Genomic DNA, 18,275 nt, shown 5'->3' on the forward strand with positions numbered 1-18,275 from the left:
GCCTCGGCCCCGCCCCTTTCTGCCCATCTGCGACCAATCAGAAGTACGGCCGCGCGGGTGTCCCGCCCTTGCACGCCGCCCTCGGCGCGGGGAACGGACGGATCTCTCTGCGCATGAGCCATTCGCCACTCTCTGCTGTCGTCTCAGGCCCTCGGCTGGTCTCTCCTCTGGGCGGAGCGCTGCTCACCGGGCCCTGAAGTGGCCTTTTTGGGCCTGTGCAGATTGAGAAACTGGCAGCCAGCGCAGCTCATTCCGGAATCCCAGCCTCCTCCCATTCCTCACCACCTATCAGTACTCGCACCTGAAACAGGGGCTCACATTGTGACCAGGAGTTAGGTTGTGGTCAGGTTCACTGTCTTGTCAGGGTCAAGACTTGATCTGGTTACATAACAGGCCATGGTCAGTCTGCGACCAGGAGTCAGATTGAAGGGTATGGGATCAATCTTGCCTCCCTACTCAAACGTCCTCCACTCTCATTTATATTTTAATGAAGACTTTTGGCGCTAATTTCAGAGAATATTCACAATTTTCAACACAGTTTAAGTTCAATAGCTTTCTTTTAACTTTATTTTGTTTCATTCTATTTTCTTTTTGAGATATTTAAGCATAATATAGTCAATGGTATTTTCCCCTTATACTTTAGGATATTTTCTTTCTTTCTTTTTTTGCCCCAGCCTGTGGCTTGCAGGATCTTAGTTCCAATCTTAGTTACCCTACCAGAGATTGAACTGTGCCCTCAGCAGTGGAAGCCCCAAGTCCTAGCCATTGGACCGCCAAGGAATTCCCTAGGATGTATTTTATTTTACTTATTTTAAAATATTTTTATTTATTTATTTGGCGTCTTAGTTGTGGCACATGGGATCTTTAGTCGCACCATGGGGTCTAGTTCCCTGACCAGGGATCAAACGTGGACCCCTGCATTGGGAGCACAGTCTTAGCCACTAGACCACAAGGGCAATCCTGCCTAGGATATATTTTAAATGTGGGCAAGGGTTCATGCCTTTGTCAACAGGGCTATTTAAAAGGTCTCTCTATTCCAGACTCATAAAGTGAATATGAATTCCCAAATAAATGTAATTAATTGTACTGATTTAATGTGTGTGATTTTTATGTACATGAAAAAATAATATGGATTGATTATTTGAATTAATTTTTTTCTGGAGCTGTTAAATCATTAAATGATAAGAAAAGATTTTGCAAATGAAATGTTAAAGACTTTTAATTTAGTTGCCTATAATAACATATTTCCCCAAGAAATTAATTTCTAAAATGATTACAGATACAAATAAAAGCAGTATTTTAAAAATGAAACAACAAAATAGGCATAGGGCCTTCTTGGGATTTTGTGAAAAGTACCACCTCTGTCAGCTTCTAAAGCCTGTCCTGCTTTGTGGTTCACACCATGCAGTGGTACTTTCTGCCTTCAACTATCCTCTCTGTAGGGTCAAAGCCTGTGTTTTGTGTGCTGTTGAATCCCCAGCAGATTCCATCCTGTTTTTGAATGAATAAATGGTTGCCTGTATCCACCCTCTGTTAGGAAATGTGAGTTAATGACGCTGGAAATAATGGTCAGAATAATATTATATTCATACCTGCTGTGCTGTGCTTAGTCATTCAGTCGTGTCTGACTCTTTGCAACCCCATGGACTGTAGCCTGCCAGGCTCCTCTGTCCATGGAATTCTTCAGGCAAGAATAATGGAGTGGGTTGCCATGCCCTCCTCCAGGGGAATCATTCCAACCCAGGTCTCTCACATTGCAGGCAGATTCTTTACTATCTGAGCCACCAGGGAAGCCCATGAATACTGGAGTGGGTAGCCTATCCCTTCTCCAGGCGATCTTCCTGACCCGGGAATCAAACCGGGGTCTCCTGCATCGCAGGCAGATTCTTTACCAGTTGAGCTACCAGGGAAGCCCTATTTTGACACATTAAATCCTAATTCTGAAATTGAATAGATCTTGCCCATTCTGCAGAAGAAAAGAGACTTGGAACCAGTTGGCCATGGCCCAGCAACTTACCTAGAAAGAGAGTCATGGAGTCCCCATGTTGAAGCAAAGATCATCTGGTCAAATTCTTTCATCTTACAAATGGAGGAACCGAGACCCATTGAGAATAAAGTTACTTCTCACATCTATGTACACACACACATACACAAACACATATACCATTCCTCATACAGCCTCGAAGCTTTGTGGTCTGATAACAAAAAAGGAGTCAGATAAAGTAGGAAAGTTCTCTGCTGTTTATTGGCCATAACCTTTGCTCACACTTTACCATAGTGAGCAGTACAAACCTACCCTTGGAAGAGTTCCAGAGATGGGAAGGGAAGGTGAAATGAGGAAGCATTGCCCAAGGCTCAATGGTCACAATCCTTACTAGACAGTTTAATAAGTCACACATGGATTCCATCTTCACCCCCAACCTGTTTGGTCCCTAACGAGAGGACAGACTAGTTGCCTTTCCCTATATCTTTCGCCACCCTACCCTTGCCTCTGGCCACTAAACTAAAGGCTAAGGACTAGAGTTTCGGGGGAGTATCTGGATAGGATTTTATCCTAGCATCCAGCTTATCACCGTGAGAAGAAAGATGGCCATCCAGGATCCTGCAGGAAAGAAAGAAATGATTTTAAAGCAGAATTAGGTGGCTTTGTGAGCCTGGGAAACATTTTAGGCTTAAACACTCCACTCTGGAGATTATTTAGTAAGTCATTCATGCCTTCTTTCAACAAAGCTTTCCTGGGGCTTACTGTGTGGCCCTGAGTACTCAGACAGTTGGATAGCATCACTGACTCAATGGACATGAGTTGAGCAAACCCCAGGAAACAGGGAAAGACAGGAAAGCCTGGCATGCTGCAGTTCATGGGGTTACAAAGAGCTGGACACGACTTAGTGACTGAACAACAACTGTGTGGCAGTTCCTCTGTTGGACTGGGGGTGAGATGGATGGAGACACAGAGATGAACTCTCCATTCAGTGTGGACTCCACTCAACCCCCTCACTTGTTATTACTTTCTGGGCCTTGTATCTTGACATTTCAACCCCTACTCTAAATCATTTCTGGATAGCCTCTGGTTCTGATAAGGGATAAAACATTATGACTACAAACAGTCCCAAAAATGACAACTCTGCCATGTATAGCTGAGAAAGCTGAGAGTTAGGGTAAATAACTTCTCCCAGGTCACATACTATTGAGCAGAGATAAGACCCAAGACCAGCCAGTGTGCACCCCCAGACCCTGGTGCAGCCATCAGAACTTTGTCACAGCAATTCCTGGGTACCAACCTGCCAGACTCCTGCTGCTGGAGGCACTGGACTCTGAAACCGCAAAGGAAGAAAGATTAGGCGTAAACTTTTTAGGCTTAAATACTCCACTCTGGGGATTATTTAGTGTCATTTATACATTCTTTGTGGAGAAGGAAATGGAAACCCACTCCAGTATTCTTGCCTGGAGAGTCCCAGGGACAGAGGAGCCTGGTGGGCTGCTGTCTATGGGGTCGCACAGAGTCGGACACAACTGAAGCGACTTAGCAGCAGCAGCAGCATGCATTCTTTGATTAAGCAAAAGGACCATTTCTCGAAGTATGGGCTAAGAAGGTTGTGATGATGAACCTTCTGCCTCTGAAGAATGGACTTACTGAGAAGATAGGCTTTCCTGTGAGGGTCAGAGCTTTGGAAGGTTGTCACCAGAGAAAAAGGAGAGATGGTTTCAGACTAGCAGGAGGGTTTACAAAAGCAGACTGGCACAAGGGACAAACAGACTGGGTGAAAATGAGTCTGGGGTGGGCAGGAAAGATGAGAATGGGAGGAGAAAAGTGTAATGAGTGAGAAAAGGAACCAGGATGGGGTGAGAGAGGAGACCTCTCCAGAGCAAAGGAGTCGAGGAGGAGGACACGGACTCGAATTGAGGGAAGAGTATGGTGGGAAGAGGTTAAAGGGTTGGCATCTCAGAACAGGTCAGTGGAGAAATCTGGAAGAGGAGCCAAGAAGGCCCCTGAATGATCCAGTTACCACTTAATCGAATGGGCCCGAACACCAGCCAGCCAGTGCCACTCTCCCGGCCCTCCGGGGTTGAGATCTCCCAGGCTCGATTCCTCCCAGGTGGACTGTTCTTTCTACAGGTCTGTGGGGACAAAGCAGAAGAGTAGCAAAGTCTCTCTCCGCCCTCGCCTGGTCGGGCCTTTGCCTGAGATGCCCAGGTTGCCCCAGTGAATTCACCAAAATCCTGCCCTTTAGGTCAATCTACAGACCCCTCGCCCCAGGCAGGCTAGGCCAGGCGCCAGCACCACCATCCTCCAGGCCCCTCCTCAGTCCCACCCTCGGGATGAAGGAATTGCCGGGAGCCCAGCTCCCCCGCTAGCCGCCCGCAGCTGTGGCCCATGGAGCGCCTAGCGCTGCCCCCTCACCGGTGGACACGGGCGTCCCGCCTGCTTGTCACACAGGGTCACTCGGCTGTGCAGGTAGAGCGCATCGCCGGGCAAGAGGCGGAACAGGTTGAAGGCCAGTTTCACCTCCAGGGAGGCCCCGTTGGCCTGCGGGCCCTCCAGCAGCCACTTGCTGACTCGGCAGCTGTTGGGAGAGGCAGCGTCCCCCATGGTTAGGAGCCCAGGCAAACACTGATTTCCCCTTTTTGGCTTGTCCAGCGTGGGTGTACATGCTGGATCTCATGATGAAAATTCACGTGCATTATTTCATTGTATTCTCACATCAGTCGTCGGAGGAAGACAATATTTTGCCCCCTCCTCTTTCTTTCTTAACTTCTTTCTTTCTCTCCCTCCCTTACTTCCCTCCCTCCTTGTCTCCCTCTCCCTCCCTTCATTTCTCTCCTTCCCTCTTTCCCTTCCTCTCTCCCCTTTTTCTTTCTTTCTCTTTTCCTCCTTCCTTTTTTTTTTTAAACGTCTTTTCTCTCCCTCTGTCTTTTCCTTTCTTCTCCTTCCTCTCTTACTTCTATTATTATTTTGATGATGTGGTGGTAGTAACTTAAGGCAAGACGACCTTTTATTTTTATGTTGTTTTTCTAAGTCCCTCAGTAAAGGGCGCTTCTTCACTGGACATAGTTTATCAGTGATCATTTATTAGCTGCTGCACATTAAAAAAAGGAAACCTCAGCTGCTGGTGGCAAACTCTGATAGACACAAAAAATTATGAGCTAAGGGATTCGGAGGTAGTGGCCTGAACTGTTCATGGTGTTGTCATGGTGACTTTTTTGAGGTGACAATAACCTAAATGTAACCCCTTCACTATAACTGATAACATTGGGATAGAGTCCATGCAGAGTCTGTGGGCAGAAAGTCTTACTGTGCATAGGTTCTCTTCTTGGTGCTAGGGAGAAAGTTCACTCAGGGAACTGAGTGAATGAAACAGACCAAACCTCCCATTCTCCTGTGGGTAAGAGGAGACATACAACAAATAACTTAATAAAAAAAAAAGTAAATGAGCTCATGTGACAGAGTATATAATAGGAGCTGATAAGTAGATAGAAAGAAATATGGATGGATCTAGACTGGATGAGTGGAGAGTAGTTGCAATTTTAAATAGCAGGGGTTGGGTAGGCTTCATTGAAATGGTGTCCTCTAAGTAAAGGCTAAGGGGATGGGAATTTTCCATATAGGTATCAGGACACTGAGGATTCCAGGAAGAGAAAACAGCCAATGTAAAAGCCTAAGGGACAGCAAATTATCTTTCCACTAAATTACCTTCCCCACAGATGCTACCTCCTATGGGCATTAGGGAATCACCTCTATGAACTCTCTCCCTTGTACTTTCTGAAGCCCATGAAATCTTCTTATACCCTGGGGTCTTTATTCCAGGACTCAAGCTTGCTTGCTTGCTCAGTTGCTTCAGTCATGTCTGACTCTTTGTGACACTATGGACTGTAGCCCGCCAGGCTCCTCTGACCATGGGATTTCCTGGGCAGGAGTACTGAAGTGAGTTGCCATGCCTGCCTCCAGGGGATCTTCCCGACCCAGGGATCAAACCCACATCTCTTGTGTCTCCTGCATTGGCAGGCAGGTTCTTTACCACTAGCAGCACCTGTGAAGCCCAGTGTTTTTTACCCTTGGGTCTTTATCCCTGGTGGCTCAGATGGTAAAGCGTCTGCCTGCAATGTGGGAGACCCAGGTTCAAACCCTGGGTTGGGAAGACCCCCTCGAGAAGGAAATGGCAACCCATTCCAGTACTCTTGCCTGGAAAATTCCATGGATGGAGGAGCCTGGTGGGCTATAGTCCATGGGGTCACAAAGAGTCGGACATGACTAAACAACTTCACTTTCTTTATTCTAAGACTCAAGCTTACTATCAATAAACCCATTCTAGTTTCCCCCCTTGATGGGCCTTTTCTTCTACTTCTTTTATCTCTGGTTATGTCATGTGGCTTGTGGGATCTCAGTGGCTGGGATTGAACCTAGCACCACGGCAGTGAAAGCGCTGAGTCCTAACCATTGGACTGGGAATTCTGTCCTTTTTTTCTTTTAAAGATGAGGAAACTGAAGCTCAGAAAAGCTGAGTAGGTTGTCCAAGTTTCTTCAGGTAGCAATCTGGATGCAGTGCCACCCATACCCTTAATCGCTAGGTTCTCTTTTCTCCTAACAAAGGAGCTTCCCTGGTGGCTCAGATGGTAAAGAATATGCCTGCAATGCAGGAGACCCGGGTTCCATCCCTGGGTGGGGAAGGTCCCCTGGAGAAGAGCATGGCGACCCACTCCAGCATTCTTGCCTGGAGAATCCCATGGACAGAGGAGTCTGGCGGGCTACAGTCCATGGGGTAACAAAAAGTCAGACATGATTCACTTTCACCTTCTCTTTCCTCCTGACAAAGGAAGAATTGCATGGTAGAATGGAGTTGGTGGTGTTTCAGAACCAGGACTCTGAAAGAATGGGTAGATCAGCATTATGTCCTTGGTCTAGTCATTAAACTCCGAATCCTCCAATCCTCTCACTTTCAAAGTGGGGGAAATAATACTTCACAGGGTTTTTCAGGAATAAATGAGGCGATGAATGATTCACTGTGCTCTGTGAAGACTTGTTAATAAGAATAAAATAAAACCAGGAGGCAGGAGACATGGCTCCTTCCCTTGACCGTGAGCTGTTGAGGGTAAGGACTTGAACCACCACTTAGCAAGGTCTACCACTTACGAGTTGTGTGAACTGAGCCTAAGTTTCTCCATCTATAAAATGGGAATGAAAATATAATACAGTGTGTTGTGAGCTTTATGTGAATTAATATATGCGAAGTGATTTGAACAGTGTCTGTTCAAAAGTCAAGTATATTATGTAGTGTATCGTACCCTGGAATGTTAGTTTTGTTTTTGTTCTTCACTTTTATCACTGTAAACCCTCAGTAATTGTTTGAGGAAAGAAGACAAGGAATGAGTGACATTAATTGGCTGTAATCTTATATAGGCCTTCATCTCCGCTTGCCTTAATTTACTCAACTGAAACATGGAAATGGTAATAATCTTTGCATTTTTTTTCAACAAACATTCACCCAGCACTTACTTTCTCCTCCTGTTTATGTACCAGCAATACAGAGGAGGGTGACAGGACCTGTGCTCATGGGTATAAGACCACCCAGCCCAGCTACAGTCCAAGAGCTAGAGTAGCAGTGAAAGGAGGTTAGCAGGGCCCCACAGGTACTTACCTTTCCTTCACAAAGTAGTGGGTGGCCTTAACAGCACCGGTCCTGGAAATGTTGGTGCTGGCGAAGACCTCGTTGACCACCAGGGCAAATCTATTCGGATCACTGCTTGCTGCTCTGAGGACTACGTAGAGAGGCTTGTGAAGGGGAGCTGGTCTGTTCTCAAGTGGAGATGAGCACTGAGGGTCTGTGTAGATGCCCAGGATGACGATGGTGTCCCCAGTGCCCGAAATATGGATGGTGATATATCTGGAGAGGGATGGCAATAAGACCCTCATCACAAAACCCTAGGGGCAAGGGGTATCACTCACCCTCTGCTTTGTACCCTAGTTCACTGAGCGCTGGTAGCCACAGAGAACTAGGGAAAGGGAAGTGTTAGTCGCTTAATTATTCCAGCTCTTTGTTGACCCCATACACTGTAGCCTGTCAGGCTCCAATCTCCATGGAATTCTCCAGGCAAGAATATTGGTGTGGGTAGTCATGCCCTTCTCCAGGGGATCTTCCCGATCCAGGGATCAAACCCGGGTCTCCCGCATTGCAGGCAGATTCTTTATTGTCTGAGCCGCCAGGGAAGACCACAGGAAGGGAGCGGAGGGGCAACGTTGCTAACTTTCCTCCTGGACCTCCTAAAAAGTTAGGGGCCACATCAGAGATCCTCAGACCCCAGGGCCCTTGAAGACTTCTGAGCCATCCTACCTCAAGGTAATTTACATAAACAACCCATAATGTATTACTTCATAAAAGCACCTTTTTCTTCCACTAATACTTTGAATTTCAGTCTAAGAGGTACCTATGATTGCTGGGTGGGCATGGTGGGGGGACCAACATTCGAGGGTGTTGACTCCTTTTGCGTCGATTATAGGTAGCAGTGGGCCTCTGCAGGGCCCAGCCAGAGAGGCAGCTGATGAAAAGGAACTCACGTGAAAGAGACTACTGGCTTGGGGTGAGTGACATTCACCACCAGAGCATATGTGCAGCTGAGGCTGAGCCTCACGACATCAGTTTTATTGGCAGCATCAGGGTGAGATTTCAGAAGCTCCACCTCCAGAGAATAAAGGGCATGGCTCTTGTTGATCTGGAAAAAAACAGGGAGGCAGCCATTACCCTCAGATCTCCTGGGGAATCTCTGTCTTCCATCATCATTTGTTGCAAGTTGTTTATTTAAATAAGAGGAATGGCCAAAGCCTGGACCTCTCTGGCAGTCCATTGGTTAAGACGCTGCACTTCCCCTGCAGGGGACGCAGGTTTGATCCCTGGTAGAAGATCCCGGAGCCAAAATATAGGGGGGGAAAAAAGAGTAATGGCTAAAGTTTACTGAGCATGGGTTGTATTCCAGGCACTGTGGTCTGAATGCAACTCTGTGGGGGGGGGGGGGGTCCATTATTAGTCCCATTTTACAGAAGGGTAAACTGAGGCTTATTTATTTGGCTGCACAGTGCACCTGCAGGATCTTAGTTCCCCAACCAGGGATTGAACCCAGGCCCTTGGCAGTGAAAGCACAGAGCTCTAACCACTAGACTTACAGGGAATTCCCAAAAGAGTAAACTGAGGGTTAGAAAGTCAAAAGATTTGCCCAAAGCAAATAACAAAGCCAGAATTCAACATCTCACTGATCCCAAAGCCCATGTTCTTAACCTATGCCAGTGGTTCTCAAATTTCAACATGCATTTTAGAATCTCCTGGAAAAAAATAAAAGAATCACTGTGGGACTTGTTAAAATTGCTGATGCCTGGTCCTTATCCCAAGATTCGGATTTTTTTTGTTATTTCATTGTTTTCTACAGGATTTCTTAAAAACAAATCAAAATTATTTGTTTTATTGCTATAAATCAAGCAGTTTATTTTAAAAAGAACATGGAGAATTCTAGGGGCAAAGCCATGGACTTATCTATTACATGTTGAAACTGTCAACTCTGTGCTATGACTTAGGCAAGAGAACGAGAACCCATCTGTGGGTGGCAGAACTAGATACTGGAGGAACTACATCACCCACCTTACCCCACCATTAGAACAAACTCTGGTTTTCAAACTGAGCCCGGAAAGCTCCAGAGCCTCTTTGAAGGGGCATTAAGGTCTACCTATGTGTTAGGGGGAAGCTGACCCATCAGGGCACTCTTCCTCCTGCTACATTCAGTCAGAGCTGCTCTATTTTTATATATTTCTTTTTATGTTTGGCTTTTCATAAGAGCCCTTTCCAGGAAAGAAAGTAACAGCACAGTGAGCAGTTAGGAGCACAAGCCAGCTCGGTTAATTACTCACTGTGTGACTTGGGATAATCCCTCAGCTTCTCTGAGCCTTAGATTGCTCATCTGTAAAATGGAAACTTCACAGGATTACTGTGAAGATTTAGTGAGACATTGCATATAAAAAAAATTCTGACCCACAGCACATGGTAGACAGTATGTGTGGGTCAATCAGTTGTGTCTGACTCTTTGTGACCCCATGGACTGTAGCCATTCTCCCGGCATGAATACTAGAGTGGGTTGCCATTTCCTCCTCCAGGGGACCTTCCTGACCTGGGGATTGAACCTGGGCCTCCTGCATAACAGGAAGATTCTTTAATATCTGAGCTACCAGGGAAGACCGGCACACAGTAAGACGTTAATAAATACTGGTTATGGTTGTGGTAGCTATTATTTTAAAGGATTCTCTGGCTGACAAGTTTGGAAATCAATTTTCCAATCCATCAAACATGGCACCATTTATACGGGCATTCCTAATCTGATGAGAGACAACATGGTCTCCTCCCCCAAAAGACTAGTCTGATTGCTAAGACTTGACTTCTTCATTTCAGAGAATTATCCTTCATTTAGATGGAAATAAAGTCACAACTGGTACCCAGTCATGCATTCCCCAGTCCCTCCCCCGAAGCCCACATACAGCCCAACTTCCTATCAGAGGGCTCCTTCCAGATTGCTCACAGAGAGGTGGAGTCCACAAGGACCTTCCTTCTTCTCCACGATGAAGACCTGGGCTCTGCGACCCTCCTCTGACTTGCTGACACTGGAGCATCTTGAAAAGGCACCTTCTGAACTCAGGATCCAGTGGTGAGTCTTCAGGAAGCAGCTGCTCAGGACCACCTCAATTTTCTGTGGCTGGCAGCGCAGAGCCACCAATGCCCCAGATAGTTCTGTAGGGGGACAAGAGCCAGGACGGAGCTTCCTGAGGCTCCTGAGGTGATGCCAGGGGCAGGGGTACTAGTTCTAATCTGGGTGGAGGGAACACTGTGGGGATACAAGCCCAACCCATAGCCACTCCCTTAAAGACTCTCCCTCATGAGAGGAGAGACCCCTCTGCCATGATTTGCACTGGGGACCCTAATCCCTGGCCTTAGGTGATCCACTCAGAATCTGTTTCCCAGGAACTGAGCCTGAAAGGAGGCAGTATAAAGCTTGAGAGTTGTGAGGCAGCCCTCTCCTGCTTTGTGGGCTGAGATGCAGGAACAGCCAGTGTTTCAAGAGCGGAACAAAGCAGTTGCGGGTACCGAAGGGGATGAGGCAAGACTGAGAGAGAAGAGAGGGGTGACTCGCTGGTTGCCACCACATCCATAGTTCCAGGTCCCTGGGGACCCTGGCTGGAGCCTCCCCTTGGGCTCCATGAGACATCCTTGTAATAAATTCTCCTGTTTCCCCTTCTCCAACCCCATTGGCTTCTGTTACTTGCCTGGCAAGATTATTTGAGGAGATAATAATTCGCTTTGTTCTTTGATTTCCTTCTTATTCCAACAGGTAACCTGGACCTTGGGGTTTTTGAGGGACCTAAACTGTCTGAACTCAATGGCTCTTTCTGTCTTGTAAAAGCCTCAACTCCTGAAGAGACAGCTGAGGGAGGGGAGGGGGAGAGAACCGTTGAGAGTCAGGACAGAGAGGAATGCATCTTCACCTCCTTTCCAGGATGTCTTAGCTTCACAAGGCAACAAATTTTGCTTTGTTCCATGTTTTCAGTTTTTTGAATTCATTACTTAATTATAGTTAAGTTGATTAGCATGGATTTTTCTGCCCCTGGCACCACATGGTGCCATGATACATGTCAGGCACCATGTTTTGGGTGACGAAGGAGAAGCTAATATTTAACCCTTCGGTTCTTTCTGTGTCTGCGCTTTCCACACTTGCTGTTGAATTTGGGATGAACCACTTATAGTTAGTCATTAACAAGTAAAATATCATGGAAACATGAAACATTTCTGGACTTGCTTCATTACTTTGAATTCAAAGATTTTGGTTTTGTTTCCTTTTTTTTAAAAAAAAAAAAAAGCTCCTTGATTCTATTTTAGCAGGTATGTTTGGTCAGAAGCATGGGCTGCACTATAAGAGCTGGTGCTTTGGAAGTTCCCTGGTGGTCTAGTGGTGAAGACTCTTGTGCTTCCACTGCAGGGAGTGTGGGTTGGATCCCTGGTTAGGGAATTAAGATCCCACATGCCGCATGGCATGGCAAAAAAAAAAAAAAAAAGCAGAGTAGTCTTTTTTAGAAAAATCAAAGTTTTATTAAATTGAAGTATTGGGGGGGTTAGATTTATTTCCACTGTAAGGGGCATATGTTTGGTTCCCAGGACCCAGCTCTGCCAGAAGCTTAGCCTGGGAGGTAGTTGCATTGCTACTCACACAGGGAGATCCTGTGACCCCCACCTTTCTATAACATCTGCTACACTTGTCTTGCCTCAACAAGATTTTTGCCCATTTCCCTGCTTAGCCCTCCAGGCCTCTCCTGGGGTTTTATCTTTGGTAGCTCATCATCTACTCCCCCCAGGAAGACTTAATCTCAGATCAGTAGTTGGAATCCTGGGGACTGGAGGTTGATGAATTGCCCATTCTACCTCTGCTGTAGACCATATGTTTGCACCCCCCCCCCAATCCATATATTAATTCTTAGTATCCAATGTGACATTATTAGGAGGTGAGTCCTTTGGGAGGTGATTAGGTCACGAGAAGGGAATGGCAACCCACTCCAGTATTCTGGCCTGGAGAATTCCATGGACTGTAAAGTCCATGGGGTCGCAAAGAGTCAGACATGACTGAATGAATTTCGCTTCACTTAGGTCACGAGGGGAAAGCCCTCATGAACGGGATTGGTGCCCTTTTAAAAGGGAACCCAGAGAACTCCCTTGCCCCTTCCATCCTGTGAGGACACAGTAAGAGGACAGCTGTCTGAACCAGGGTGTGGGTCCTCACCCAATACCAAAGCTACCTGTGCCTTCATTTTGGACTTTCAGGCACAGAAATGTAAGGATAAGTTTCTGTTGTTCATAAGCCAACCTAATCATGGTATTTTGTTATAGCAGCGCCAACTAAGACAAATTCATATGCCTAGCTACCTTTGCTCTCACTAGAAATCACCTCTGCCCAGGTAGACTCTTTAGCTGTCAGTGTCTGACCAAACCTCACTAGCTCTCCCATACCCTTTGGACTTAGTTCATCTGGGCCTTCACAGAGTTGTGGAGAGTTCTTAGCTGCACTGTTGGGAGTTCCTCAGACTTACCTGAGTGGGCATAGTAGCTGTTATTGCACATACAACCTCCACTGTCAGCTAGGTACTCATCCAAAGCACAGATTTCTGCTCCAGGACTACTGTTCCTGGTGTGTTTGGGGGACACTTGAATGACTCCAGTCCTGGCAGAGGATTTTGTTGTCCCTGGGGAGATGGGAGGAAGGGTTGTTGAATAAGCAGCTGTTGTCTCAGGTGACAGGGTCATGGCAGTACCAGCACTGGGGGCTGATTCCATCAGAGGGGAAGGTGTTTGCATGATGGTGTTGTGATGTCTTTCGGAATCCGTGCTTATCATGGAGGATGTCGTTGGGGTGGAGGGTGCAGCTGTAGTTACCCCTTCCTGAGTCCCAGGCATGTTTGTTCCAGGAACAGTTGTCTCCAGGGTGGTCATGCTTAGTGAAAAGGTATGAGTAATGGCACTGGTGGTCACAGGTAAAGATTCTATCGCATCAGTGGTTTTGTCCAATGTTGCTTGGGATGTTGTAAATGACATCTCAGAGACAGTGGTTGTTATGGACCCTGATGACGTAACGTCAATGCCTGATGTGTTTAGAGCCACTGGAATTGTGATCGTGGCTAATTTTGAAGAGTCAGTTGCCACTGATGACTCCAGTCCATTGGCTGCAGAGCTTGATGTGAATGGGGCTGCAGCTGGAGCACTCTGGTTCCGTTTCGAGGGGTTTGCTGTTGCAGCCATGCTGGATGAGGCTGTGCTTCTGGATGTCCCTCCCTGGGCCTTCAGTGTGGAAGTCATCATGGAATTTGGCAGTGTTGTACCCTCAGAGGTTGTGGTAATAACTGTATTTAATTTCTCCTCCTGAGTCTCATGTGTTGGGCTTGTCTGCTCAGTGTACCCAGCAGAGCTGCCAGTTGGTGATGAAGTTAGAAAAGCAACTGGTATTGTATGTTGCTGGGACTCGGACATTGTTGTCCTCCCGACTATTGGTGAGGCATTAGATGAGACTGCAGGGCCATCATCTCCCACACTGTTGGATGGGGCTGAAGTTGTGGAGGAATACTCTGTAGTTCCCAAAGCTGCAGAGTCATTCATGGAGGATGTTGTAGTTGACCCCTGGGTTGTCATAATGCCTATAAAACAAACAAAAAGAAACAATATACCTGTTCCCTCTACCAATCCAGATGTTCTCCCTTTACCAAATATCTTTATTGCAAGATTCAATAAAGTAATATCAACACCAACTATATTATTACTGGCTTGCACCATTTATGTGCCAGCTCTGTGCTAATTTTATTTTCTTGGGCTCCAAAATCACCGTGGATGGTGACTGCAGCCACAGAATTAAAAGACACTTGCTCCTTGGAAGAAAAACTATGACAAACCTAGACAGCATATTGAAAAGCAGAGACATCACTTTGCCGACAAAGGTCTGTATTGTCAAAGCTATGGTTTTTCTAGTGGTCATGTATGGATGTGTAAGTTGGACCATAAAGAAGGCAGAGCGCCAAAGAATTGATGCTTTCACATTGTGGTGCTGGAGAGGACTCTTGAGAGTCCCTTGGACAGCAAGGAGATCGAATCAGTCAATCCTAAAGAAAAGCAACTCTGAATATTCATTGGAAGGATGGATGCTGAAGCTGAAGCTCCAATATTTTGGCCACCTGATGCGAAGAGCCAGTTCATTGGAAAAGATCCTGATGCTTGGAAAGATTGAGGGCAAGAGGAGAAGGGCATGACAGAGAGTGAGATGGTTGGATGGCATCACTGACTCAATGGACATGAATTTGAGCAAACTCTGGGAGATAGTGAAGGACTGGGAAGCCTGGCATGCTGCAGTCCTTGGGGTCGCAAAGAGTCGGCCACAACTTAGTGACTGAACAACAACTGTGCTAATAGATCTCAGCTGATGCATGCCAGGGAGAGCTAATTTAACTAATTCTGGCAACTATGTCTCATTATACTTAAAGACTATTCCAGAGACGAGTCAGCAAAAGATGGAAATCTATTATCACACTTGATCTTTGATTTCTTTTTATTACGTTCATCACCTGTTTATTATTAAAGTGGCTTCTCACAAATTTTTACTTACATCATATATGTGAGCACGATCTTTGATTTCTCAATGCCTTTTTTGATGTGATTTTCATACTGCAGTGAATATTATTCTAATATTTAAAGATACACTTTTTTTTTTTTGTTACAACCTGACCCCTAATTGAAAGCCAAGTGCTTCATTTACTGCAATAGCAGTCAAGGATAGTTTTGACAACCTTCAGTTTTCACCTTGTCTGAGTGAGGTGCTGTTCCAATGTGCAAGCCTTGGCGCACTGAATCCTTACATCCACCCTGAGGTAAGGACTATTATTTCTATTTACCAGATGAAGAAACTGAGGCTCAGCCAGAGGAAGGCATCTGTGCAAGGTCATACAGCCAGGAAGTGGTGGCACTGGATCTGAAACCAGATCCATCAGACTCTAGAGCCCAGTGTCCTCCCTACCACGGTGCACTGCTTCACAAAAACACAGCTTTATTCTCATGGCTGAGCCAACTACCCTCTCTAGAGAAAAAGGCCCAAATCAGTTACACTAAGCTGTATCCCTTGGAAGCCTTCCTTTCTCTCCTGGGCAATGGGCTGAAACAGATCCATCACCTGATGCCCTGTCATCGTAACCTTGGCAGTTGTCAAGGGACTAATTCAGAAAAGCGGAGGTGGCGCAGCCCAGGTGATGGGCTTGTCCTTCCCACAATTAGCTCTGAAGAGGCACTGAACCTTCTCCCCAACTCCACCCACATCTGGCATCTGCTTCTTCCAACCCTCACTTTCTTCTACCCCTAAAGAGAGCTACGGGGTCACAAAAGGACAGGAGTGCTGGTCAGCATGCACGAAAAGGAAAGCTAGGCTCTGGACCTGGCTCTGTTACTGACTTGCTGTGTAATATTGGGAAAGACCACACTTCACTCAGTCCTTGCACATCCCACTTAGCACAGTGAGGGACTTGGACTCAGTATCATAACACCTCTCTAAACCCCAGTGATCCATAGATCTGTTTGCAAAAAAATTCCAGGCTGAAATGAAGAGATCCTGCTACAGGGGTCTCCAGTTTTTATTTTCAGGGACAGATGTTTCCACTGGCTCTGATTTTATGTTTTTTTCCATGTGGTTAACCAGTTGTCTCTGCCCCCTTTTGGAAGTCTGTCCTTTCCCCACTGGTTTGTCAGGCTACCTGTTGTTATGCATCAAGACTGATTTCCCTGCTCTTTCATTCCCTTGATTCACTTGTCTATTGGTGCGACACCACATTATCTTAGTTACTTTAATGTAAGTCTCAGTATCAGGTAGAGCGAGTCTCCCATCTTGCTCTTCAAAGTTACCTTGGCTACTGTTGGCCTTTTGTTCTCCCTCATGTGTACTGGAATCTGCGTATCAGCTTTTGCAAAAAACCCCATTGTGATTTTGATTGGAAGTGTGTTGCAATTAGAGGTTTGCTAAGAATTCACATGTATATGATATGGAGGCCTCCTGCCCACAGCAGGTCCTTTGAGAAGCAATGGAACCTGGCCTGGACTCCAAAGTCAGACCTGGGACAGACTCCTAGTGCTGTGATGAGCGGACAAACCACTTCATGTCTCCGAGTCTCAGTTTCCTCAACTGTAAAACAGCAGTGATAACAGTGCTTACTTCAGGGGTGCTCATAAAGATTAAATGAGACAATGCATAGGAAGCACTTGGCATGGTGCTGAGCATACAGTAGGTGCTCAATAAGCAGAACCTGCTGTGGGTAATGATTTCCCCTTCTGTGCCTCTCACCGAAACTGGTATATGTTTCCTCGGTGTTATTTTGCCAAGGAAACACCTGGTCTTGGAAAAAGTTGTGACTCAGGGGATTGATGACACATGCGGTTTCCTGAAAGCTCCCAGAATCTTCCCCCGTACTGTCCCATGAACTCAGGAGCCAGGGCTGCACTCCTCCGCTGGCCTCAGTGAGACACTGCGGGTGGCAGTGGGAGTAGGGCATGGGAGGGCAGCAGGGGTCCAAACCCCTGCAGGGGTCCCTCAGTTCTAGACCAGACTGAGAGGGAACTAGCCTACTGAAGCTCCTAGCTACTGGGCCAACGCAGATGGAAAGGACAGACAGAAAAGGGGAGACGGCTGAGATGACAGACAAAGTGGAAGTAGATGAGGATAGCATCTTGAATGAGGATGGACAGGCAAAGCCAGAAGCTCTTTGGAGGTCATCCCATCATGTTCCTGCCCTGCCCCGCAAGCTCACGGGTGCCCTAGGCCTTCAGATCATTTAAGAGTGCATTGGAGATGGCTATGCTCACATAAGGTCTTCCTAGGGACAGACACTAACCCATCTTCCACCACCTGCTTCCCCTCCCTGGTGAGCCAGAAGACGGGCTGTGAGAGCCCCCAGAGAAAGATGGATGGAAAGGGTGTGTGTGGATACTCACCAGGAAAATGGAGGGCTCTGTCCCCAATTAATAACAGCAGCAGCACCAAAAGCCACTGTCCGCCCATCATTCTGCTGGTCGATAGTCCCGGAGGTCACTGGCAAGGAGTCCTAGTCCAAACTGAGGCACAGACAGCACCCAAGACAGTGAGGAACTGCTGGCGCTGGTGTCACCTCCTACCTGCCTGCTGAGTGTCCCACTCCTGCCCTGGTGGTCCAGACTCCTTCCCAGCAGGCCCCAGGGGACTTATCAGGGCTGGAAGCCATGCCGATGGGAGGGAATGAAGGGTGGAGTTTCCCATCAGCTGCAATCAGTGGGCCTCTGGGTATTCCCATTCCAACTGGTGACTGTCCCCAAGGCCCCTAATTGTCAGTGTATGCTGAACAGCCGGGCAGAACTCTGGGCCTTCCAGCCTTTCTCTCACACAACAGCAGGGAACCGGAGTCTCAGTCCCATGGCTAATCTCATCAGACTCCCAACTCCACGGAGTTGAGCTCTGGCCATTTGATTTTAGAGCTGGCACTCAATCTTATCCTCTCCTGATTGCTGCTGCTGCTAAGTCGCTTCAGTCGTGTCCGACTCTGTGCGACCCCATAGATGGCAGCCCACCAGGCTCCGCCATCCCTGGGATTCTCCAGGCAAGAATACTGGAGTGGGTTGCCATTTCCTTCTCCAGTGCATGAAAGGGAAAAGTGAAGGTGAAGTCGACTGATTGCACCGATGGGCAAAATGAGGCCTGGTGACTTG

The 18,275-nt window shown here is 46.9% G+C and overlaps 1 protein-coding gene across 2 annotated transcripts; it reads right to left on the bottom strand.

The window, feature by feature from the left end:
- Nucleotides 1-2,226: 2,226 nt before the first annotated feature.
- On the bottom strand, nucleotides 2,227-18,206 carry LOC145543797 (uncharacterized). Of its 2 annotated transcripts, XM_081586564.1 has the most exons (9): nucleotides 17,529-18,206; nucleotides 13,106-14,203; nucleotides 10,552-10,760; nucleotides 8,552-8,706; nucleotides 7,635-7,880; nucleotides 4,403-4,565; nucleotides 4,008-4,119; nucleotides 3,282-3,314; nucleotides 2,227-2,602 (listed from the first exon to the last, which is right to left on the bottom strand). In XM_081586564.1, the coding sequence occupies exons 1-9, from the start codon at nucleotides 17,596-17,598 to the stop codon at nucleotides 2,550-2,552; spliced, it is 2,139 nt and encodes a 712-aa protein (XP_081442690.1). In that variant the 5' UTR covers nucleotides 17,599-18,206; the 3' UTR covers nucleotides 2,227-2,549. The 2 variants fall into 2 exon arrangements, with proteins under 2 accessions (XP_081442690.1, XP_081442691.1); XM_081586565.1 differs by lacking the exon at nucleotides 10,552-10,760 and having other exon boundaries at nucleotides 17,529-18,203.
- Nucleotides 18,207-18,275: the final 69 nt, after the last annotated feature.

Source organism: Giraffa tippelskirchi, chromosome 3 (assembly GCF_054371585.1).
Source record: "Giraffa tippelskirchi isolate mGirTip1 chromosome 3, T2T-mGirTip1v1.2.pri, whole genome shotgun sequence".
NCBI lineage: Eukaryota > Metazoa > Chordata > Mammalia > Artiodactyla > Giraffidae > Giraffa > Giraffa tippelskirchi.